Source organism: Diabrotica undecimpunctata, chromosome 6 (genome assembly GCF_040954645.1).
Source record: "Diabrotica undecimpunctata isolate CICGRU chromosome 6, icDiaUnde3, whole genome shotgun sequence".
In the NCBI taxonomy this organism is placed as follows: Eukaryota; Metazoa; Arthropoda; class Insecta; order Coleoptera; family Chrysomelidae; genus Diabrotica; species Diabrotica undecimpunctata.
In genome coordinates this window covers 108225387-108252049 of record NC_092808.1, presented here as the reverse complement: position 1 = coordinate 108252049, position 26663 = coordinate 108225387, and the positions used below count along the sequence as shown (strand labels likewise).

Sequence of the window (26663 nt, the reverse complement as noted above, 5' to 3'; positions counted from 1 at the left end):
AGTACTTATAAACAGGATAAAAAATAGTACAAGAGATACAAAAGCAATAAAAATATATAAAAAAGATACAAAAGTTATAAAAATATATAATTAAAATATTTATACATAAACAAGATAAAAAATTTAAATCACATGTATTGAATAAAACAACAAAAAACAAGTTTGGTTTCCTCCAACCTTTATCTATCTCACTAAATATTCATTGGCCGAATATGGTTCAAGATATATTATAAGATCGCTTATATATTGCCTAAGCTGTTTAAATTGTTTTCCATTTTAATCACATCCGGCAATTTATTATAAAATTTTACACAGCGTACATCGGAAACCTCTCTGTGATAGAAAGTCTATGCGCAGGCATATTGTAGTTGATACTGTAGCTTCGTGTATTAAAGTTATGCTTTATGCTGTTTACTTTAAATATATGTCTATTTTTGTAGATAAATACCAGGCGCTCTGAATTTTCCTTTTCAGGAATCTCTAAATTTCAAACCAAGCAGTATCCTGTTCCACATATTTAGTATCTATCCTGCTAAGCGCTAATAAATAATCAAGGAGCTGTTTACAGTGTTTCAGTTCTATGCTCTTATAATATGTTACCTTTCTTTTATTTGATATTACCGTTTTTTCTTGAAAGCAGTAATTGAAAATAGGAACTAGTATTTGCATAAAGATTTCCCATTGTTTATTAAAATTGTCAGATGTATTAAATACTTGTTTCCACCACTGTTCTCCAAGCATGGATCTAAAATGTTTCTTCTTTTGTTGATTAATAACCCCCTTCTTTTGATAATATTCACATTATGGTTGTCAGAGACCTGAAAGGTCAACTAAAGGTGCTGAATGATCAGATATATGATTAACTAGATAGAAGTATATCAGATATATACTTTAGCTTCATAAAACTCACAGTTTGTTAAAATGTTCTCAGTACATGATCTAGAGCTTCCGAATATGCGTGTGTAATCTAAAATTGAAGGAATTATATTAAAAGTGTTTAACATGGAAAGAAAATTTGTTTTATTGTTGTTTTCAATGCTCAAATTTATGTTAAAATTACCTGCAATAAAAACAAGACAATTTTGGTTATAAATATATAAAAGCAAGGCTTTAAAAACATCCATTAATTGCTGGATACAAGATCCTGAAGAACGATACACACACAAAATGAATACTTCCTTATTACTCAAAATTACTTCTGCAAAAGAACACTCAAACACCCTAGGTATAGCCATCTGATCAATATCTTGTCTTGCTTTCTACAATATTCCATGTTTAAGATGAATAGCTACTCCCCCATGCTCTCCTTCACTCCTGCAGAAAGCAAAGACCAGCCCAAAGTTTGCAAAATTTTAATTTTCAAGTTGTATTTTAGATTTCCAATGTTGACTTATACATAGCGTAATACATTCTTTGTGTTGTTGAATTTCCTCTTAAATTGTGTTAAAACAGTTTCCCATCGATTTAACGTTTTGGTGAAATATACTAACCTTACTTTTACCTGAGTTTTCTTAATTCCTTAATTGGAAGAATCCACTATTGTATTCATCGGAGGTGGTATCGTTTTGCTGACAAAAAACTTAGAAACCAATGATCCACTTTGTCAGATGTCTCTTTGCCAAGCCTTTATGAAATTTGACTGGTTAATAGTTACCTTAAAAGATGCATGGACCTCTGGATGTTTTGATAAATTATTTTCGCATTTTGCTTCTGGAAAATGTTGTTTCCTCATTGGTTCTAGATCTTCTAATTTGGTGTCTGGTGTTAATCTGGTTAAATGTACTGAAGCTATTTTCTTGGGGCATTTTAAACTAATTACTATTTAAATGGGAATAAGCCACAATTAAAGGTTAAAGTACGTTTATTGACGTTTCAATTTCTACTTCGGAAATCGTTCTCAAAATGCAAACATTAGTAAATTAAACAAATTTTTTTTTTGTTACTTACTGAAAAATTCTTCTAATAATTTAATTTTATCTGACTCATCTATATTGACAATTCAGACATACATTATACATTTTAAAGTAGATGACTTTAAAATGATATTGCCAATATTGTTGAGTTGCGTTCCTGGGACGACTTTAACTATAAGATAGTTCATTCGATTACATGAAATCAACTTTAACTTGAGAATATCCGTCAGAAAAGATCATAGCATGTAATTCGTCTTTAAAAAGACAAATACATGCCATGATAACAGTAAAATTCTCCTGTTAGTGATTCTATAGTAAATTATGAGGGAAAAACCAGGAAAAAACCTCATAATACTATCCCGACATGGTATTTGGTCGTGCATTTAGTTTACCTTCAATAAACACCAAATTCTGATTTTATATGTTTGTTATTTAAAAAACATAAATGATGTATCCTCTATATGTTACCGACTAACTAATACTGGAATTTTCCTTTTAATAACTTCCTCTTTTAATATGGGTAACCAGATCCTACTACATTCTGCCGAGGAATTCGCGACACAATTCGTCTCATTTAGCATAATTAGAGCCGCTTCTTTGATTTTTCTCTTTTTACCATCCGTTTCTTTTAAGACTATATTTGAATCATTTCATTGAACCCTATGTTCATTTTCCTATGGGTGTTTAAGTTAAGTTGATTTCATGTAATCGAATGAACTATCTTATAAGTCAAGTCGTCCCAGGAACGCAACTCAACAATATGTTGAGTGCAGGCATAAGTCACTACGCAAAATTCGCCGAGTTGTGATCTGTGAAAGGCCCAGTTCTTGTGAGCTACGTGAAATCAACTGCCGCAGATTTTTCTGTACACTCTCACGGACAGCAGTGATGTTTTCGGCAGATCCTGCGTTTCGTCGATGTATTAGTGTTAAATGATTATTTGCTGAACCAGTACACTCAAATTTATCTACTATACTGAGAATAGTCGTCCCAGAAGAAAGATTACGGCGACGATAAAATAACGGAGAACATAACATCTATCGTGATAAAATAATTTTGTCACTTGCACGTGTACGCTATGTCCATCAATAGTGATTTGAAAAAATAAGCTGAATTTTCATGTTATTATTATACACAACAAACTTTACTATTGTAAATGTAGATAGCGTGTTAAAATTCGCATTTGTGTTCACACAAGAAACAAAATAGTTTGTCTAAACTCCTACTATGAAGCGGTTTTACACCTGTAGTCGAAGGGTTCCAAGTTTGCGATTGAGGATAATTTACATTTTTTTGGAATTGTAAAAATCAATTATTTTAATTAAAATAAAAAGAATATTTTACTTCATAAAACCTTGTATAAAAGCTATTAATGAATTATATACCTGATAAATGAACAATTTCGTGTTTGGTCTCCTCAACCAGAACATACAACCATTCCGATAAGTTAGTAGCTATCATATGCATTATACCGAACCTGGCTACAAGTTTGTGCTTATTAAAGTCAATATCCTAAAAAATAATACAAGGGTTAAAATAGAACACAGAAAATATATCGGTAAAACAGGACCCTTAAGCTAGCGGGGACACATGAGCTGAATCCAATTTAACCTACGCTATATTTTTTCACCAATTTTTTACTAATGTATTACCACCATAATAAATTTGCACCACCAAACCACTCTTAAGGAGAGCAAGTCTGCTGGCTTAAGGTTCAAGCTATCAGAATTTAAAAAAAAACTTTTTGCCTATGGTATATTTTGACAACCATTTTTTACTTATTTATTACCAACTTGATAATTTTTCACCCCCAAACCTACCCCTAATAGGAGCGATTCCGCTAGCTTCATATTCAAGCTGGTAGAATTCCAAAAAAAAATATTTATGATATACCACAGTGCTTTGCTAGGTTTTTACGAATTATTACCACACTAGTAATTATTCACCCCTCAACTACCCCTTATGAGAAGTCAATAATTCTGTCGGGTTAGTATTTAAGGTGAAAAAACTTCTTTTACAATTTCACTGTCATCTACTTATAACTGAAATAAAAAATATTTTATGTTAAGTTATCAAACTTTGACCACCCTGATAATTTTCCACCCCTAAACCAATCTTATTTGGAAACGTTCCCGGTAGCTTATTTTTTGAGCATACGGAATTAAAAAAATATGTATTTATGATATACCACAGTGCTGTGCTAGGTTTTTACGAAAGGTGAAGAAGTGTTTTTTTATAATTCTACTGTACTGTATTTATAAATAAAATATGAAACTGCTCTGGTAAGTTTTTACTAAATGTTAGCCAACTTAACCAATTCCACCAACTACACATTTTCCACACACGCTAGTTGAATACAAAGCAAATCTCTTTGGAAATATGAGATACTACAGTATTATGCTAGATTTGTACTAATTTATTACCATCCTAGTAATTTTTTAGCCTTTAACTACCCTCTACGAGGAGTCAATAATTCTGCTAGGTTAAAATTTAAAGTAATAAAAAATCTATTTTTACAATTTTACTGTACTCTACTTGTAACTGAAAGTATAAATTGCTAGCCAGGTTTTTACTAAATTTTATCCACTCTTATAATTTTTGAACTCCCAAGCCACAATTAATGGGAAACATTTAACAAGCTACACATTCACGCTAGCCGAATGCAAAATCTTTTTGGAAATACAAAAGTGCTCTGCTAGATTTTTACAATATTTTTATCAGCCTAGTCATTTTTTCCTCAACTACACTAATTAAAAACCTTCTGAAATAGTACTCTGTGCTAACTAATATTTATTTTTTAAATGTTTAAATATTGAAAATATGAAAATATAAAATTATTCCAAAAATTATAAATTTTTCCTGTTTAAAAATTTTTTCTATGATTCGAGTTGTGAGTACATTTTTGGAAGGGGGTTTTGGGATTAAACCCCCCCCCACCCCCAGGGCACTATTGCGACACTGTTACTCACAAATTTTAAGGCCTCAAAATAGAGGTAGCATAAAAAAATAGCATAAAAAAAATTCGGTGCCCAATCAAAAATCCCCTCCCACAGAAATAATCTAGGTGCGCTACTGCCAAGTCAGATAAATTTAATAATATTTACGACCGCACTTATTGAAGTCAACTATTTTCTGCTAAACAAACTTTACATGCATAGACTCAGAGCTGAGCGAAGTGTACCGCCAATCAAGGTGTGGGGGCTGCAGTCTTAATCGGATATTAGATTGATGATTGATACCGCACTCTTCACTATTATGATATATATATATATATATATATATATATATATATATATATATATATATATATATATATATATATCTGTATGCCGGAGGTAAAGCGCACTATGTCCATTTTTGTCAATATTGAGATTAAACTGCAGTTATAATGAACTTTTAATTCTCCACACAGAGGTATAAAGCACTATGTCCTACGTTATAAAATAACGAAGATAAGCACTTTAAAAAAAGTATCATGTCACATTTTATTTAGAGGCAGAGGGCACCATGTGGACATGAAATCCTATACCTCTGTGTACATTGCAGTATCATCAGCTTTGATTACAAAGGTGTAGGTAAGCACTTCTAAGATCAGTTTTTATAAGAGAAAATTGTGGACATTTAATTTTACGATTTATGATTCCTTCGACTCTTCAGTACACTACATGATGTGGGATGAAAGTAAAGCAGCTCGTGACAGAAAACAAATGGCTTCGTATTTATTAAAATGGCCAAACTGTTATGATCAAAATAAAAATACGTTTATTGTAATGGCATATTTCTGGATTTTGAAGACCTTCCCACAAATTCCCGCAAATAGATCACAAGTTTTTGTTAAAGGGCCATACTCATATGGAAGCAGGCACTGTATATGGTCACATTGAAAGGAAAAGGAAAAGAGTGCCAAACATGACAATACTGACTCCTTGGCAACAACTACTAAATACACTGTACACAATATGAAATGTGAGGACTTCAAGCAATTCAACTCATTATCTGTCGGAAAAGAAGCTCCTTTTGTCTTAAGAAAACTTGACACTGAAAAACAACGTGTATTAATGTCTGCCTGTGTTCATCTTCAAGTTCGTCGAGAGGCTATAGTAAAGCTATTTTTGAAAACTTCTTTTGATGATAATAATTTCAAACAACTTGATATGATACGATTTCGAAAAAGTGAAAAAATTACATGGCCAGAAGTTCTACTGCCTATCACTAATGACTTATTACTGATTTCTCGCCAAAAGTTCGATGACTTGATATCACTGCTACCATATTTACCATGTGTATGTCATAAATTTTATAAAAAATTACCTACATCTAACAACGCTAGTGATTACCCAGAAGATGATGAAGAAGAAGTTTTTGATGCATGAGGGATATATATTATGTTTCTTTTAGTATTCTAACAGTATCCCGGTCGTTAAATGTAAACAAATATTAAGTTTTACACTTTACCCTGTAATGTTTGTCATGAAGGAGAAACAAATTAAAGTTTAACCTTGTATAATGCATTTTAGTATACATCTAGTACAATGACCCAAAAGATCTTGAAGAGGTAAACAGCACTATGTCCACTACATTGTGTAAAATTTTTTTTTTATTAAAAATAAATCAAGTTTATTATCACAATATGTGTTTTAAATAATACAATTTTGAAAGATAATAATCTGAAGAATAAATTAGACAAGGGTTTGTGACATAATGTGTATTAACATACATCCTGTGAATAAACAAACACAAAAATAAACTTAAAACGCTTCTCCTGTAAAATTACAAATTTGTGACATAGTGCCCTTTACCTCCGGCATACAGATATATATATATATATATATATATATATATATATTTATATATATATATATATATATATATATTTATATATATATATATATATATATATATATATATACATCGGTTTAGAACGTCTTTCGACGTTGTCCGATACCTAAACCCCATCTCTTCCTATCTTCGCAGTCGTTTGTTGTTAAATTTCTTTCGCTCATGGACTTGTTTTAGCCGTGTTGGCATTCTAATCTGGGTCTTCCTCTTTTCCGTCGACCTATCGGTTGCCATTCTACTACTTTTTTGGGGAGTCTTGTTGCTGGCATCCGTTGAACATGCCCTTCTTCTTCTTATGGTGCCGTGCACCTATAGTGCGTTGGCGAATTATCTTAAGGCCAGACGTCTGTCTTTTGCGGCATGCAAAAGTTCGCCAGTGTTAGTTACGCCTGTCCAGTTCTTTATATTTCGCAGCCACGACATTTGTTTGCGACCTACTCCTCTCTTGCCCTCAATCTTTCCTTGGATAATTAGTTGAGGGATTGCGTATTTTTCCCCTCTCAGGATGTGGCCCAGGTATCCAATCTTTCGTGCCTTGATCAAGCTGAGCAATTCTCTCTCAGTATTTGCTCTTTTTAGGACTTCCTCGTTTCTCACCCTATCTGTCCATGGTATGCGGAACATTCTTCGCAAGGTCCACATTTCGAAGGCTTCCAACTTGTTAATGGAAGATATTTTCAACGTCCATGTCTCCATGCCGTATAACAATATGGACCATACATAGCACTTAACCATTCTGTAACGGAGATTGAAGGAAAGATTGCGGTTACAAAGTAGCGGTTTAAATTTAAGAAAAGCTTGTCTTGCTTGTTCGGTACGGCATTTTATTTCTTGTTGAGGATCCCATTGGTCATTCACCATCATTCCCAAGTATTTGAATGTTTTCACTTGCTCGATTGGAGCATTATCTACGTGCAGTTGTACTCTGAAAAATGCGCCCTTTCTTATTGTCATGCATTTTGTTTTTCCAGCATTTATCTTCAGGCCATATGTTTTTCCTGTGGTGTTTATTTTATTTAGTATCAACTGCATATCATGTTCGTTATCTGTGATTATTGCGGTGTCGTCAGCGTAACGAATGTTATTTATCGGGTACCCGTTGACCTTTATACCACAATCAGTGCCTTCAAGTGCCTCTGCAAAAACATTCTCCACATAGAGGTTGAACAGCATAGGAGACAAAATACACCCCTGTCGCACCCCTCGTAAAATTTCGAATTCCTCTGTGTTTGTTGATTTGTTCAGCCTCACACGTGCCTTTTGATTCCAATAGAGATTCTGGATAACTCTTATATCTTTCTCATCAATATCAGCATTGTGTAGCATTTTTATTATTTCATCGTGTTTTACGGTGTCAAAAGCTTTTTCGTAGTCGAGGAATGTGATGACTATATCTTTTCGTTGGTCCATACAGTTTTGTACCAGGGTATTCAAGCAGAATGATGCTTCGCGCGTCCCGAGTCCCTTCTTGAAACCAAATTGTGTCTCGCCGCTCAGCTCTTCTAGTTTTCTGAACATTCTTGTGTGGAGTATGCGAAGAAATATTTTAAGTAAATGACTCATCAAGCTAATCAGTCTAAGGTCCTTGCTCCTTGTCGCTCTTTGTGATTTAGGGATCATTATGAAGGTTGAACAAAGCCAATCCGTTGGAATGTGGCCGGTGTCATATATGGCATTGAAGATTGTTACCAGAGTGTCGATGTTGTCATCATCCAACAGTTTAAGGGCTTCCGTAGTAATGCCATCCGGTCCAGGGGCCTTGCCCAGTTTTGCTATTTTTATAGCGTACTCCACCTCGGCGCGAATAATCGGAGGACCGGACAAAGTTTCTGTAGATAGGTTAGTAGTTGCCCATACACATGCCCATACCACCTTAATTGTTTCTTCTCTATATCTTGAGTTATATTTCCTTCTATTCCCATACGTTGTTTTATTACATCATTTCTGATTCGGTCTCGTCTGGAAATACCTAAAGATCTTCTCATTGCATCCATTTCTACTGCTTCTATTCGCTTTTTGTTCTTTTCACTAATTCTCCATGTTTCAGCGCCATAAAGAAGAGTAGTTTTAATCTATTTATAGTTTAAACTATTATGATATATACTCGCCCCCAAAATGAGAGCGTAAAGTGCGGAATTTACGCCCAGTGAAAAATATAAAGATAGCAAAAAATAGTAAAAGGTTGAAGTAAAAGTACAATACAAAAAAAAAGTTATTAAAAATACCTTTTTTAATTTTGTTTTGTCAGTTCAAAATTCAACCTAACAGAATTATTGGGTAAGTGAATTGGAAAAGATGTGTAGCACACGGTGGTATTTGAAAATGACTTTTTTTATTTTAACCTAACCTACCACGGGTTAGTTGAGAGGCAAAAATAAAAAACACTTTTTTATTTCAGATATAAGCAGGGAAAAGTGAATTTGAAAAAAAAAGAGTTTTCCCCTTAAATTTTCATATAACAGAATTATTGACTTTCCATAAGGGGTAGTTGAGGGGTAAAAAATTACTAAGATGGTAATAAATTCGTAAAAACCTAGCAGAACACTGTGATATATCATAAATATTTTTTTTTTTTTAATTCTGCTAGCTTTAACCGTAAGTCAGCAGAATCGCTCCCCTTAAGGGTGGTTTGGTAGTGAAAAATTATTAGGCTGGTAATAAATTAGTAAAAAATAGGTAAATAAATATTACGTAGGTTAAATTGGATTCCGCGCATTTGTCCCTGCTAGCTTAAGGGTCCTAGGTAAAACACAAGATTAAGATAATAAAAAATAAAGATAAATTTTCTTCTTTTTTTTTCGAAATCATTTAAGTGATTAATTTTTTCCTTAAACATTAAAGTGATTAAATCATTGACACGACCATACTATTTCAGTCTTTTTCATTAAATAGTTTCAAGAATGTCGACGTCTATGCCTGTACGCTCTCTGATTTCATTATTAATTACTCTATCTTTTCTAGTTAATTATCAACAATTTATTTTCATTGGTTTTATTTTGAATGCATTATTTTTTATTTATTATCTAGAGCTCAAACCCATATGCGATCATCACTTTCTATGATACTTTTGTATATCCTAATTTTCGAGTCCCAATGATGCTAAGGTAAGATCTCGGAAGGTAATAGGTACAACCACTAAGAGTAATTTGTCCAGTATAGCTTCCTTTTACTGCTTCTTCTCCGAGCGATGTTTTTAATAATGAATATTAGCGATTACTTTGGCAATACTTTTGCTGTTTTTTGCTACTTTGAATAAGGTTTTCGTAGCTTTACCCAGTGTAACGTTAAATTTTTACGCTGTGTAATAAAATTTTATCTTAAAATCTTTTTCTGTTTATCCTTTGTTAAAAAAAATTAAATTTAATAAGTATTTTTGTGTTGTTAAAAGAGATTGTCTTGAATTTACTAAATGTTTTGTTAACTAATTTTGGTTACTAACAAATAAAATCAACTTATACTACCGAGCTCTTCATGGAATGTAACAATATTTTTAAATACCCCATTGCAGCAATAGTGGTTCACAGAAGAGAATAATTATTAGAACTCTCCTATTATGAATTAAAATGGATAATCTTCAATAAATGTTTTTTATTTGTTATAACAATTCATTATCTGTGACAAAATATTTCTTGCACTGGTTTCTACAATTATCTTTTTTGCTTGGATCTTTGTCTACTGCCTCGGACTACTTTTTCCTTAATAAAAATCTTTTACTTAAAAAACAAGCTTTTCATATTCATATTTTTGATCCATTACTTTATAATAACTACAAAACTTTATAAAACTGAAACTCAGAGCCAAAATGTTTTATTCTGGCCCTTTTGTTTTCCAAAATGTTTTATTCAAATCTTTTGGTCCATAGGTTATTACATTCCATAGTACATTCCTTTACAAATTTATCAATTTGAATTAGTTATTTATTACTTGTTGAGATTTCAGTAAATTTCAAGGCAATACTAACTTTAACAATATTAAAAAACTGTTTTGATAAATACCTTACTGTTTAGAAATATAAACTGAACTTGAACTAACGTAAGGACCATCCGAGTAACAGGAGTTAGGGCTTGAAGGATATTTGAATTGCATTCAGGATTATTCTTGAGCTCGAAATATCGACCAAATTCTAAACCTGAGTAGACCATGCTTCCAATACCGAACGCTGAAACAAATATATACTGTATTAATTTTACTGAAACTTTTTTATTTTACTAATCAGTTTGTTAAAACTTGTATGTTATATAAAACCATACTTTTTGTACCAAATATTTTTGTTTTCATCATATAAGCAATAAAATGATCGAAATTTAGACCAATATATTAGTTAAGACTAAGAAACATGTGGAAAAATATTTTTTTAAATATGCAATATCAAAAAAAAAAGATTCTTCAACTTGAAAGTAACAATGTTATACTTTGCAAAAAGAAATACATTTTCTTTGATTGTTTTGATTCTTTTGATTTTCTTTGATTGTTGTGTAATTCTTGTTAAAATTAAATAGATATTTTGGTAATATCCTTTTTTTTTGTACTGACATTCTTTTTTTGTAACAGTTCGCTTGATAAATAGCAGATATTTTCTTATAATTTATAGTTTATTTTTCTGTTTCTGGCGTCCTCTCAACTACTGAAGACTACACATCAAATAGTATAAAAAATTTATATGAGTCTTGTAAGATTCGTGATAGTGAATGATCGTTCATAAGTTTCGTTTGCTCGTTTTTGCACTTAATCTACGACTTCTCGATTTCGATTTTTTATATTACGTCTTCTCACAGTATCTACAATTATAAAATTAAGCCGAAAATCAATCCAAAATAAAATGCATTAAACAAAAACAGCAATATGATGAACGACGGTAATTGTTACAGTAAATTTTAACTTTAGATAATAATTTACCTATGTGTAACCTATGTGTAAATGTATATAGAATAGAATAGAAATATGCTTTATTGTCACTAAAAATTGTACAATTTTATGAACAAAGCTTTCAAAAAGTCAGAAAATGACAATACCGCAATAAAAATTAAATTACATAAATCTTTAAAATTACATAACACAATAATTAGAAGGAGAGGGTCTTGTTAAATGTTACCGTGCGTTACCGGGGCAGGAGGGGAGTTCGAACAACGCGTTACGTAACATTGTTTTTTTTTGTTAAAATAAAAAAATATGGAATTAAAATCTCCCAAGTAGGAAATCCTTTTTGTTTGTTTTATGTTTTACGGGTAATTTCTCGATTATGTTGTACAATATTGATATTTTGTTACTTTTGTTTGTTTTACGGGGGATCCTTTGACTGTACTGTTCATCCGTTTTATTTTGTTTTTATTGTCCGTAAGACACACAAACACGTTGCTCTAGTCACTGTTATTAAATTGAATTCATACTTTTTAAATTTTTTTTAAATTTTTAAAAATTTTTAAAAATTATAAAAAATGATAAAAAATTATAAAAAATTATAAAAAACTACAAAAAATTATAAAACATTATAAAAACTTATAAAAATTTACTAGCGTTAAGTAAAATTATATGAAGTTAAATAACATTAAATAAAATTAAATGGAATTAAATAAAATTAAATAAAATTAAAGAAAATTAAATAAAATTAAATAAAATTAAATAAAATTAAATAAAATTAAATAAAATTAAATGAAATTAAATAAAATTAAATAAAATTAAATGAAATTAAATGAAATTAAATAAAATTAAATAAAGTTAAATAAAATTAAAAAAATTAAATAAAATTAAACAAAATTAAATAAATTAAATAAAATAAACAAAATTTAATAAGATTAAATGAAATTAAATCAAATTAAATAAAATTAAACCAAATTAAATAAAATTAAATAACATTAAATAAAATTAAATAAAATTAAATAAAATTAAATAAAATTAAATAAAATTAAATTTAATTAAATAAAATTAAATAAAATTAAATAAAATTAAATAAAATTAAATACGATTAAGTGAAATTGAATAAAATTAAGTAAAATTAAATGAAATTAAATGAAATTAAATAAAATTAAATAAAATTAAATATAATTAAATAAAATTAAATAAAATTAAATAAAATTAAATAAAATTAAATAAAATTAAATAAAATTAAATAAAATTAAATAAAATTAAATAAAATTAAATAAAATTAAATAAAATTAAATAAAATTAAATAAAATTAAATAAAATTAAATAAAATTAAATAAAATTAAATAAAATTAAATAAAATTAATGAAAATAAACAAAAGTTTATTTTATATTAGTTTTTAAATAAGTATTTACAAATGGAAAGTTTTTAATGAAAATTAATTAATATACCCCTCCATTATTCATTTTGTCAAAATGAAATAATTAGATTATGAAAAATGAAATAATTAATCAAGAATAAATACAGGATAATAATGAAAATATATATATTAAATAAATTTTATAGGTGTTATTTTAACAAATTTTGGAAATGACTAGTCATTAAACAAATTTTTTGAAGGAAAAAATTTGTTTAATGACTAGTAATTTTCAATTTTATTTTTTAAATTTTAAAGATCTTAAGTGTGTAGTGGTATTATAAAAAATATTAACAATTTAGTAATAAGTAGACATGAAATTTCAATAAGCTACATACAGTAATTAATAACACCTTAGTAGAAGTCTTTTTTTTGTCGATGATATTTTAATTTATGATAAAAAAATTAGAATACATTTTTATAATTTTTGTTTGTTATATTTCAGTAGATACACAAAATTTACTAATAAAAAATCTGCAAACACATAAAATCTATAATTCTTCTCTAAATATATACACAACGAAACATGCTGTGTATGTAAAACCTCATATCGAAAGAAAGATTGTGATGTGTTATACAAAATATAGTACAAATATATAGGGTGTTACAGTTAAAAATAATTTGAAAATTTTGTATCTGGAAGTAGTGATCACACTGTCTATTATATTGCTGGATGTCAAAGATATTAAATTATTTAAAGATAACACCTCGCTAAAAAATCTTTGATATATCATATACATTTTATTACCTCGGAAACCTAATTCACATCTCTTTAAATATTAACGTTTTTCTCAAAAGTGTAAATATTTCAAAAATTGATAACTTTAGTCTTATAAAACCTTATACAAACTTTACGTATTTTAGAAATAATACATTTAAAAATGGTTAATTATAAGAAGCATTCCAATTAATAAACACAACTTTGGTTTATTCCATAGTTCTGACTGACCCTGTATAATCGAAAATAATTTTAAATTATGCACGTCTTTGATATACATCAGTTTTATTATTTTTTTTTTATTTTCTGAAACAGAGAAAAATCTTTTTTGTAGTAAACATACAGAAAATATTACAGTTCTACTTTCAGTTTATTTAAAGTAAAAAAAAAAACTTAAGTGCTTTTTTTACTTTAAATACATTTTTCTTTGCTGTTTTAGTCCTGCATTTTAGTTTACTCCAAACGAGCTTTAACTATTCTCAAATTAGTAATAGTTTGTACAGAAAAAAAGATATCCACATCACGCTTATTCGAAACCAATTTTTAGATTGAGGTAGTCCTAAAAAATGCGTTTTCCTGAATAATTTTAAATATTCGTCAATTTTACTTCATCATATTAATAGACAGGACATGACTGTAATACTATACGTATTGTATATACCTATCACGGCAAATTTTATGCTTAGAAGTCGTAATACCGATAATAAAGTATCAGATTATCTCAGCTAAGTTAACGGGCTCAAAATCATTTCTGGTATTATTCCAAACCGTATCGATTCTCGGCTCTATAGCAAGAGAGCTGCAACAGAATACTTCCTGATCGTTTATTTTTGTTCTCGCCATTTTTCAAGAAAGTCACGTAATTACTAGTTTCAAATCCACAGACACGTAAGATTTAGGAGATAGTTTTTTTAATCTATAAGGTAATGAGAAATTAAAAGATTATTTAATATCAATGTAATATAGCTATTCATTTGAGACATTGTTTTTAAATACGGTAAAAATTTTGATTAATTTCAAAATTAACAAAAATGTGTGAAAATAAAAGCAAAAAAAGTGTTTCTTTGTTTATGTTTAGTATTATTGTAAATCTTAAGAACGGTTGCAATGATTGAAGGAAGCGTAGTACTGGATAGTATATAGGGACAGTATCTATAGTGGAATACTAGGAAGGTGACAAGCAGTAATTATCAGATTATAAACTACAGAAAGTGTTATAAGAAGGATTTGACAACTATATTCTAAAACCAGCACACATAGTATGCAGGAAAGACATTTAGAACGAGAAAGACAGAAGAAACAAACATTACATTACTAACAAGTTAGTCGTTAGACAAATATACATGCTCGATGATTACTTAGACTTTCTTCAATGGCACAAGGTAATCTTCTTCTTCTTCTTAGTCTTCTATCGTCCATTTTTAAACATAAGCGTCTTCCAACTCCTTTCATCTATTTCTATCCTGAGCAACCTACTTCCAATTTGTTTCGACTATTTTTTGATATCATTTACCCATCTCATTTGTGTTTTCCTCTCGATTACCTGCCTTTGTTGGGTTTCCAATACTGTATTGTGGCATTCCAACATTGTTCCTTTTGTCTAGAAGTGTGTCCATCGGTGCTTTATTTGAGTTTGACAATTTTTATTGCGATATCCTCGACTTTTGTTTTTGATCTTACTCAGTCGTTCTTCCTCCTATTTGATAGTAGGGTACTTAAAATTGCCCTTTTCATTTCCATATCTGTTGTCATTTTTTTTTTTTTTTTTATTTAGAAATTACAGCCGCATCCACCATAATGGTTATTAGCGGCGGCTACAGAATTACAAAATTAGAGTTTATAAAATATTCCTATAGATTTTAAGAAATTTACGATATTAATAACAGAAAAATTAGTGCCTAATAAATTACTTAAACTGTTAGGTATGTTAAATGTAAGACGAAAATGGGCAAATCTATGACATTCAATTAATAAATGGTTAACGGTTATTTGTACATTACATGTTTCACAAATAGGTGGATCACTTTTGGACAGTAAATATGAGTGAGTAAGTCTCGTGTGTCCAATTCGTAATCTAGTTATCACCAATTGTTCTCTTCTGTTCCTGGTTGAGGGTTGCCAAGCTGTAACGTCATTTTTAATTTGCTTCAGTGATGTTTGAGAAGATTGCCATTCGTTTTTCCACTTGCACAAAACTCGATTTTTTATAAAAGCTTTTATATCACTCGCGGTATTTCGATTCTCGGCTTTTTCTATATCGGCACATTTAGCAGTTTCACTCGCGCACTGGTCCGCACTTTCGTGGCCAGCAATGCCAATGTGGGATGGAATCCATATAAATCTGATACTCCTAGAATTTTCTTGAGCCTTCATGAGTTCTAGTTTTATCAGTTTCTCAAGGGGACCTTTAGGATAGATCTGTTTAAGGGTTTGAAGGGCGCTTAGTGAGTCACTTAAGATAACAGAGTTAGGAATGTTATTAGAATTTATATGCATGGTAGCTTTAAACATTGCATAGAGCTCAGCGGAGAAAATCGAAAAGAAGGTTGGAAGACGAAATTGATATGTATCGCTTGGAGTAACGAATGCAGCACCTACTCCTTTATCACACTTAGATGCATCTGTAAAGATTTTATAGCTATGTTCGTAATGCTGACGGAGAATTAGATCTAGATTATTCTTAATCTCTGCGTAACAGTTAATATGTTTGTTGTATTGGGTTAGACAAGTATTTAAATTTGGGGTATTAATTATCCAAGGAGAGGGGCTTTTAATATTGATTGGAAAGGTATTTGGGAATTCTATATTAAGACATCTCAGGTAACACCGTACTCGCTCATAGTAAGGCTTATGTTTGGTACTATTGGTAAAGAGATTTATATATTTATTAGTGAACGTATTATTAAATAGAGGTTTGTTTACATTTGAGGCTATTGACGTTGCGTGTGAAAGTGTTAAGGAAATTCGGCGGTGATACAATGAAGGCTCCCCACTTTCAGAATATAAACTTTCCACCGGTGACGTTCGAAATGCGCCAAGAGAGAGTCTAAGTGCTGTGTTGTGAATAGAGTCTAGTTGTTTTAACAATGTGGGGGAAGCAGAGGCGTAAGCGATTGATCCATAATCAATTTTTGATCTAATTAGAGTTCTGTAGATTGTAAGTAAGGTAGAGAGGTCAGAGCCCCAAAATCTATTTGACAGTGTTCTCATTAGGTTAAGTTTCTTATGACAAGTCGAAAATAATTGTCTAATATGTTCGTTCCAAGTAAGTTGATTATCAAACCACATACCTAAGAATTTTACACATGATTTGAAGGATAGCGATGTATTGAAAAACTTGAGATTGGGATTATTTAAGAAGTTCTTTTTTGAGAATACCATACCAACGGTTTTTGTAACCGAGAATTGAAAACCAGTATCGCGAGACCACTTTTCGAGTTTTTGTAAGAAAGTTTGCAAAATTGTTGAAGTTAAATTAATATCTTTGCCTTTTACGTAAACCACCAAGTCATCTGCATATAAACGTGCTTTTAAAGGTTTTTTGAGGTTCTTGATTATGTCATTAATAGCAATTAAGAAAAGTGTAGGACTAATAATTGAGCCTTGAGGGATACCGTTTTCTTCCTCCTGCATTTCGGAATAGAAGTTGTTAACTCTTACACGAAAAGATCTGTTTTCTAGAAAGTTCTTGATAAAATGAAGGCAATTTCCACGAATGTTCCATGACTGTAACTTTTTTAAAATGTTGAATCTCCAACATGTATTAAATGCTTTTCTTAAGTCAAAAAATACTGCGATACAATGCTGTTTTGTTGCCAGAGATTCGTGAATATCACTTTCCAGGTCCAATATGTTGTCTATACCGGATCGGTTTTGTCGGAAACCATTTTGTTCGTTTATAAGTAAGTTCGAATTTTCTAGATGCCAAATCAGCCTTGAGTTAATAATTTTTTCTAGTAGCTTGCCCATTGCACAAGTTAGGCTTATCGGTCTATAGGAATTAGGGTCTAGACGAGATTTTTGGCTTTTAAGAAATGGGAGAATGATAGATTTTGACCAAACAGATGGGTACTGGTGTCGCTGCCAAATGAAGTTAAATAATTGAAGCATGTAATTTTTAGCGGAAGTGGGTAGGTGCTTTAAGAAAATACTTGGGATATCGTCAGGCCCAGGACTTGTTTCTTTTAGATCGTTCAGTGAGTTGTTTAGTTCTTGTAACGTGAGAGGAGCGTTTAATGGAATATTATAGTTTTCTAAATAGAGGTTAGACCTTTCGGCCTCTAGTTTATTTTCCAAAAATACAGGGTCAAAATTTTCATTGGAAGACATTTCTCTGTAGTTTTTAGCTAATGTATTAACAATTTCAAGAGGAGAGGAGACAATTTGATTACCTATTTTGAGACTAGATATTGGGGATGACTCCTTTATACCAGAAATTTTACGTATTTTCTTCCATACTTCTCTTGCAGGAGTGGAGGTGTTAATGCTAGAGACATATTGGGCCCAACTGGATTTTTTTGTTTGATTTAATAAACGTTGAGCTCTGGCTTTCATTTTTTTGTAGTTAATTTTATTTTCGAGTGTTTTATGCTTCTTAAATCTATTAAAAGCTGTTTTGCTGGCACGTACTGCTTCGTTACACTCCGAATTCCTCCAAGGCACAGAAACATGATTTTTAATGGGCTTTGTTTTGCCGATGAAGAGCTCCGCACTCTGCAGAATGACACTATTAAAAGTACCTAAAGAATCGTTAATATTATCACTCAGTATAAGACTCTCCAAAGCCTTATCTATATAATTTTCAAAATCGATCCACTTAGCCGAATTTATATTCCATTTGGGCAAGAAGGATATTGGGCAAGGCTGACCTGAGAGATTCTCAATGGTAATAGGGTGATGGTCGCTACCATAAGTATACTCGAGAACATTCCAAGAGAGACGCGGAGCAAGACCTGGATCACAGAGGCTTAAATCTATCACGGACGATTCTCCAGTGCAGATGTTAAATCTTGTAGGTGAACCATCATTTAGAAAATTAAATTGAAGATCCTGCATTACCTTTTCTAAAAGTTTTCCTCTGTGATCAGTACGCTTAGATCCCCAAATAAGGTTATGACCGTTAAAATCACCTACAATGATTCGAGGGGAGGGTATCTGTTCGATAAGGCTTTTTAAATCTTCATATGTAGCTGAAGAACTAGATGGAAGGTAAATATTACAAATAAAAATTGGAATGGGAGCGGTGATCTCTATAACTATAGTTTCAATGTTACTATTGACAGGAAAAACATTTGCAACCAAAGATTTTTGGACAAGTGTCATAACACCACCTGAAGAGAAATTATTGTCATGTACTCTATCTTTTCTAAAAATGTTAAAATATTTGGAATTATAGTTTTTTTGGGGGTTTAAATTTGTTTCTTGGAGACATATTATTTCGGTAGAGAATTCAGAAATAAGTTTTTGTTAGGTTGGGAGTTGATGGAAAAATCCATCTATATTCCATTGCAGTAGTTTAGTGAATTGTATTATATACGAAAAATATGAATTTACGGGTTAACCTGAGATGACTCGCCCTCGGATTCAGAGATGTCGTTACCCAAGTGCCGGAGGATTTTCTTTCTTAAGAAGGTGATATATCGTTTGGTTGATCTATCTTTTAATTGCGGATGAACTTTAGTTAACATATGAACTAATCCCAAAAGGTCAGATGTAAACTCTTGAATTATGTTAGAAGGATCTTGCACGCCGCTAACATTGCTTAGAAGTAGATTTAATTGGTCAAAATTGAGAACAAATGTGGGTAAATGATTTTGGATAAAATCTTTGGCAGGTTCAAGGTCATATGATTTTGTTGATTTTACGAATGTATGCTCCTCGTTGCTTTTAACTTTGTTGGCTCTAGGTTTGGATGTGGGTACAGCAAATGATTTTTCTGTATGAGTTGTTTCTGGAGACGTAAGAACATCATTGATACTACGTTTTGGCTGAAGATCGATATTGATTACTTTGCAGCTTTCCAAGGTGTTAACTTCTTCTTGACCACTGGGAGTGCTCAGATTATTTGCTAATTTTTCTTGGACGGAAATTTGTTCGTTTGATATGGATGTTGATGCAGGTTGAGGCATGATGTCAGGGGTGAAAGGAGTAGTAGATTGACTGTTATTAGAATCAATTAAATTTGTTGTTGATTCTAGTTTATCGGGACAGTTGGTGGCGATATGTCCAGACTTTTTGCAGTTATAACAGGCCATAGTTTCTTGAGATAAGAATGTTCGATATGTTGTATTATCGAAGTCTAAGGTGAATGAGTCGGGTAAGGAGATATTATGGGGACTGACATATATTTGTCTTCTGAAACTTAAAATATGATTATATTCCGGAAGGGTGGAACTTATTTTCAGAAAAGTGACAGGAGAGACCATATTAAGTCCAATACTTTGTAGATAATCAACTAACAGACTGTGTGGTATTGTTGGACATACGTTTGAAAAAACAATACGTTCCGCTGGTGAGATTAATCTTCTAGCTTGTACAATATTGTTCTGGATTTGTATGTGTCCATGGTTTTGCATGAATTCGTCCACGATTTTTTTGTTTGCAAGGTACATGCAAATCCGATTATTGGATAGTCGGGAGGAAAATATAATATTTTTGGGATGAATTAGGTTACCCAAAGGAATTAAGTAATCTTGCAGTCGAGTATTTTCTAAAGCGCTGAAGACAATTGCTTGGTGTTTTGAGGGAAATTGTGTAGAAGCTGCTGATGAATAGGTTTTATTGGTATTTGTCTGTAATTGCGATACTTGTGGTATGTTAGAGAGACTCTGAATATTAGGTTCCATTTTTGATTTTAACACGGAACATGTGTTTAAAAATAATACGGACCTGCCTAGTAATCAAACAGGTAGTAAAACTGGAATAATATTTCTTGAGTCGTATCTTATTGATAATTGTTAAATTAAAAATCAACCAAAAACTGGTTGATCACGTTATATTAATGAAAACTAATATGATGTGTTCACTTACTGGTGTTTCATGTAATTGTCACTTAACTATTTATAAATAAACTGTTATAATTACTGCATAAAATTTGCAAATTTGTTGAGACCAAAATAAACACGCCTTTCGGTGGCTCATTCAGGGCCGAACCTCTGTTGTCATTAGTTTGTCTATATTTGCCTTAATTAGTGTGTAAGTTTGACATCCATATGTTCTGATAGAAAATATGTAGTGGGCAAATACTTTGCTTCTCAAGTATTAAAGATACTTTGTGGTTCTTAGGAATCCAACTGAGTTTTCCAAATTCTCCGTAGGCTAGTCTTGCTTTTCCAGTGATTTCCACACATTGGCACTTTCAGTAACTTTCAGAATTTGGCCTAGTTAAACATATTCTTGTTCTATCTCATTGGAATATATAGTTATACGTCTGGGATAGTCTGTTTTTGTCATAGATTTTGTATATCTGAAGTGGCTAAACTGGTTGCCATTAACGTTGATGCCATATTTTGGCCAATTTGTATGTGTTGCAATATTTTAAAGACGTTTTCTAGGGCTTGATTAAGCTGTTTTGGCGATATTACATAGCCTTGTCGAACTTCTCTCTTAATTGATATGGGATTTGTATTTTCATCTAGTTGTACCATAATCGTTGAGTTTTCATAGGTTTTATTTATTAGTTGTCTATATCTTAAATCTATTCTACTTTTCTTTTTCATTATCTGCGAAGGCAAGAAAAGCGCGTATTTGGTATTCATGTTGTTTGGCATATCATAAATGTCATATTTACGTTTATGATATAATCATAATTTTAAGACAACACAATTAAGCATGTATAAACATGCATTTGAAACGGGTTATACTAGATCATAATCCATTTTTTTAATAACTGAAGAGGTTATTGTTCTTTAGAGGTTACACAAAAATAGATGGACCCAGGAACACCTAAATTAGACTAATGAGAAATGGAACAGTTTCAATCGCCCAAATCTATCTCAATTTAGACTCCATTCAGACTTAAGACGACTGAGAATTTGGTGAGAAAACTAAAACATAGGAAGCAGAAAAATTAGATATGTGTGTACCTAACCTATACTGGAATTAAACAGTAAGATTTGAAGATAAACCGACTGAGGACATCCAGTCATTTAATTTATATAGTGAAGCCATCTGTAAACTGGCCGAAGTAAGCGAGGGCCTAATAATAAACAGTGAGCCACTCAATAGCATAAGATATGCTGACGACACCGTCCTTTTGGCGGGAACACTAGAAGAACTGCAACACCTTGCTTAGCAACTCACTATACTTTTCAACAATTATGGAATAAAAATAAATCTGGAGAAAACTAAGTTCATGGTAATTAAGAATAACGCTGATATTGTCCAAGAAAATAAATCACAACGACTAAGATGGGCAGGCCATGTGCACAGAATTCTTAAATCAATTAGAAGTTTTAGTAAAACTAAGAAATATTTTACATTTTTGGCATTAACCTTTGGGAGCTCCTTCCCAGTCAGTTGTGGATCAAGTCCATAATGAAATCCCTAATAAACAGATTCCTGAGCCTCTCATGCAAGAAACTCAACCTGTAAATACGTAGCAGGACAACAGCGAGTTGCACGATAGCCTGGTAAGAGAAATGGCACGTGCCGTACAAGAGTTTAATGGAACAAACCCACTTAGCAGGCCTCAGCTACCAAAAATAAACTCTTGTAAGAAACTAGGTGCGCTATTACAATTTATGAACACTGAAGTCCTACCCAATTATATCGTGGAAGCTCATACATTAGAATATTTGCATATGCTGATTTACTAGTTTAGTTTTAGTAGTTAAATTTTACTAGTTAAATCTTCCTTTTTGTTTAATATATATATATGGATCAATAACTCAGTTGATCTTTTCTAACTTCTTTGCAAGGAATCGGTGCTCTTGTATGGTATTTATTTTTTTTCCCTATGCCGTTGACACAGTGGAACTAGCTGGACGCCCCCTTTTAGAAGAATTTACCTTATTTTTATAACAAAGGGTTTGTGGAATTGCTATTTTGAATTCAAGTAAATGAAACTGTTCTCTTTTTTTTTGTATTTTTAAAAAATTGCAATATCTTCTATATAAAATATATGCTTGACATCCATAAAGACAACAAAGTGAAAAAAGAATTTGTGGTACCAATTCTTTGACATAATCGTTATTATATATAAGGTAATAAGCAAATCTACCAAACCAATACGTCTCATACTCTTATTCTTTAAAAGGATGGATAATGGACAATAAATATCAATATATTGTTTAGATATATGGTACCATCTCTCCTTTTACCATGGCCACATGGATATGATCCTGCATATAAGCGTAGAATAGTAACACCTTTGTTATCATACCACTTCACCACAATCAGGGTAACACCATCGATGATAGTTTTCTGTTCCTGACAAATAAACTTCTTTCTTGTTTGTTAATTTTTTTTTGTCTCATATCAGATCATAGTCAGCGAGTCGATTTTGCCTTACAGTCACTACACAATGTATGTATACCATTCTTTGCTAATTCTTATTGCAAGTTGATGCTGTTGAAACAATATTGTCGTAGTACAATTTATAATTCTGGTGTTTCGGAATAATCTCTGATAAACTGAGGATCACATTACCAGCTGAACCAATATATATTTTTTGATAGAAGGTTGAATGCTCAAATAAATGAACTTTGATAAAGTAAAGGCAGATATCGAGCACAGTTTTATTAATTAAATCTTGCCCAAGTACTTTCGCTCCCTAGAGCATCTTCAGGGGGCTTTTCGTCAATTTTGGGCTATCCAACAGTCGCAGAATGACATAAACATAAGTTAAACATAACACTACACTATACAAGGACAAACAGTTTAAAATTAACCTTTTAAATGCCTACTAGATTTGACTTGCAATTGAGGTATGGTATCATTGGGAGGTCTATGTATGGATAATATTTTGGTTTTATATAAAAAAAATCACACATTTTATTTTTATTATATGTTCCCAAAATGGGAACGTTGGCATGTTCCAAGAGTGAAAAAAAAATCAATTTTTTGACATGTTTGTTATAAGAACGTTTATTTTTAATTTGGTACATAGAAATCATTATTTGCTATGGTACGTAATGAAGCACAGCTTATGCATCCTTTTCTCACATTTTCTACAACGCAGGCGCGTATTTTTTTGACAAACAATACATCTACCTTGAGTATCGGTTGTCAGTATATGATTGACTGCGTCATACCTGATGTCCTGGATAACGGACGCCGTCGGCTCACCCAATCTTTGTCGAAGCACTATTTCTGCCTTCAGAAGAGCTAGTGTCACTTGTCGATGAAAAGTTAGATGAGAAATGTTTTCCTTTGGATGTAAGTGTTGATAGAATCTGAAAGAAGCAACGACTGCCATATTCAAGGCATTAGAAAACAGATTCCACCACCATTTTTTTGACCGCAATCTGGGCCGGTAGGTGCTCAACATTCGATCCAGAAGATCAACTCCCCCCATTCCTTCGTTATATTTTCTTATTAGGTCCGGCTGAGGCACATCTTTCCTACTTTCATGTTTCACCCTTCGTTTCGCTGTGTGGACTGGTTTGACTGTGAAATGATTACTTGCGACTGTAACGACAGAGTTATCATTCCACTTGACACAAATGACTGTTCGGTCTGAGCGAAAATCGTAAAAACCACGTTGTTTTTTTTTTCATCTCCTTTGAGCTTATTAGCGGGCAATTAGCTGTACGGTTCTCGCGAATTGTTCCACAAGCTCGGACTCCTTGCTTTGCCAAATCTGTCAATAATTTGTGACTTGTGAAAAAATTATCAAAGAACACTAAATGTTGTTGAGGATTTTGAACAACGGCAAGGAGGTCATTAACAACACGCGTTCCCAGTGGCGCTGAACAATTTTCTGATTTCCCACAATAGATTTGAGCATTGTATGGATAACCGTCTACTCCACAAAGCATCCATAACTTGAACCCGAATCTTATAGGTTTATTTTTATTAACATTTTTACAGAATGGTGTCCATGATATGGAACCATTTCTTCATATATGCTTAATAATTCGTGAAATAATCCAAATTGTTGAAATTGCGCTAGAAGCTTGTCATACAAAGGTTGGACCTTAGCTACTTTAAACGGAGTGAGGTTCTGATTGTCGCATGTATGTAAGTATTTTTTGATAGAGCAAAATGTTACTCTGCTCATAGTTTTTCCAAATAATGGAGCAGACAGATCTTCTGCCGTAAACCAGTAATCGTTCTCGCTGGGAAGAGAGAGATAGCCACTGAGTAGCACTAATCCATGAAATTGCCTCAGTTCTTGATCAGTAATTTGAAAGGATGGATTATTCTTTTCTCGATGAGCGTACAATAATGTCTGTTCTAAGATAAATCCCATAATATCCGGTGTAAAAAACAGGCCAAAGATTTCAAAAGGTGACTTTTCAAGGTGCTCCTCTCCTACTTTTCTAGGCGCGACTGATGGAGTCTGAATATGTACACTCTCTTGCTTTTTCCATGTAATTTCTTTATTAGAAAAATTCTTACCAGTTCGTTTTGCTTTGGAATGTCCTGGTTCTTCTGTGTTACTGAAAGAGTCATTATCTGATTCGTGCACCTATACTTCTCCAGAAACTTCCTTGGGTAGACCTGGATTGTCTAATAGTAGTTCATCATTTCCCCCATCCTCGTCGCTTTCATTGGCTTTGTCTCCAGAATCAGGTGGCAGAAGAACTATGTCAGCTGTTCCTTGTGAGGAAGAAGCCAATGAATCAATAGCCTAACTCAGAAATCTATATCTTCTAAAAGAGTCACTGAAAAACAAAATAAACGTGTTTTCGTACAAATGATAAAAAATAAACAAGTAAAATTATTTCTACATCTGGTTACATTGAAGACTCTTATTGCTTAGCAAATTTGAGTGCTAATTTGGAGTGATAAGTAGCTTACACAATGAAACATATAATGTTATGTATTATACGTAACTGTACAGAAGATGCTAACAAGAATACGCTAAAATAAAAAGTATAACTTACCCGTAAAACGTTTTTGGGTCCACGGTAAAATTGGAAAATAAGCTAACTAAATATTCTAATTTTAAAATGTTTCGTAAATTATGCTGAGCAAACACTACAACACTACACTGCTAGAACGAACCAACTACAATTTGTTATCGGTAATACGTTACGAACACTTTGAGCGGAAAGGAGAAGTTTCTTCATTGTTGCCGGATTTCCCTACTAAAACATGCCAACGTTCCCATTCTGGGAAAAAGTATTAGAAAGCTATACTTTTGACACTTTTTAAAAACAAATTCGTTTTATATAAAGACAATTACATTCATTACCATACTAATAACTAAATAGAAAAAAAAAATATTGAAAAAAGATCTTTTTATTATACTTAAAATGAAATTCAAAGTTGAAGATCATAATTTTATAAAAACAGTAAATTTCATAAATCATGAAAAAATACTAAAAATCATTATTTCAGGAAGTCTTGCAGTTATTCTGGTAGATTATAGGTTGGTTTATTCAATATTGGTTTTAAAACTAAAACTGACGTAAACAATCTAAAATTATACATATAGGTATATAAGTATGTTCCCAAAATGGGAACGTTGGCATGTAAAAGGTTAAAAAAAGTCGAAGCTACATTCTGGTCGGCAACATGAGAGAGAATATTCTCTTTTTATGTTTTTATGCTTCTGTATTTTTTATACCTACTTTGAAAATAATAAAATACGTATTTACAAAAGACTGTGTGTATAGTTTAAAACAAAAAAAAAAGAAGATAATTCTTTTCATATACAGTTCGGAATTAAATCACCATTAGGCCGGAGTTACCACTAATTTTTCAACATAGGCCGGAATTTAAAGTTTTTTGCATTTTCGTGAAAAC

At 31.7% G+C, this 26663-nt stretch overlaps 1 protein-coding gene across 3 annotated transcripts in view; it reads right to left on the bottom strand.

Annotated features, from left to right (window-relative positions):
* Positions 1–26663, bottom strand: part of LOC140443710 (proton channel OtopLc-like) — a 127996-nt gene that overhangs the window by 23268 nt on the left and 78065 nt on the right. For all 3 annotated transcript variants that reach the window (XM_072535093.1, XM_072535094.1, XM_072535095.1), the window contains 2 exons: positions 10748–10911; positions 3299–3425 (listed from right to left, as the gene is read on the bottom strand). In XM_072535093.1, coding sequence (XP_072391194.1) covers positions 3299–3425; positions 10748–10911 — 291 coding nt within the window. The remainder of the gene's footprint in view (positions 1–3298; positions 3426–10747; positions 10912–26663) is intronic.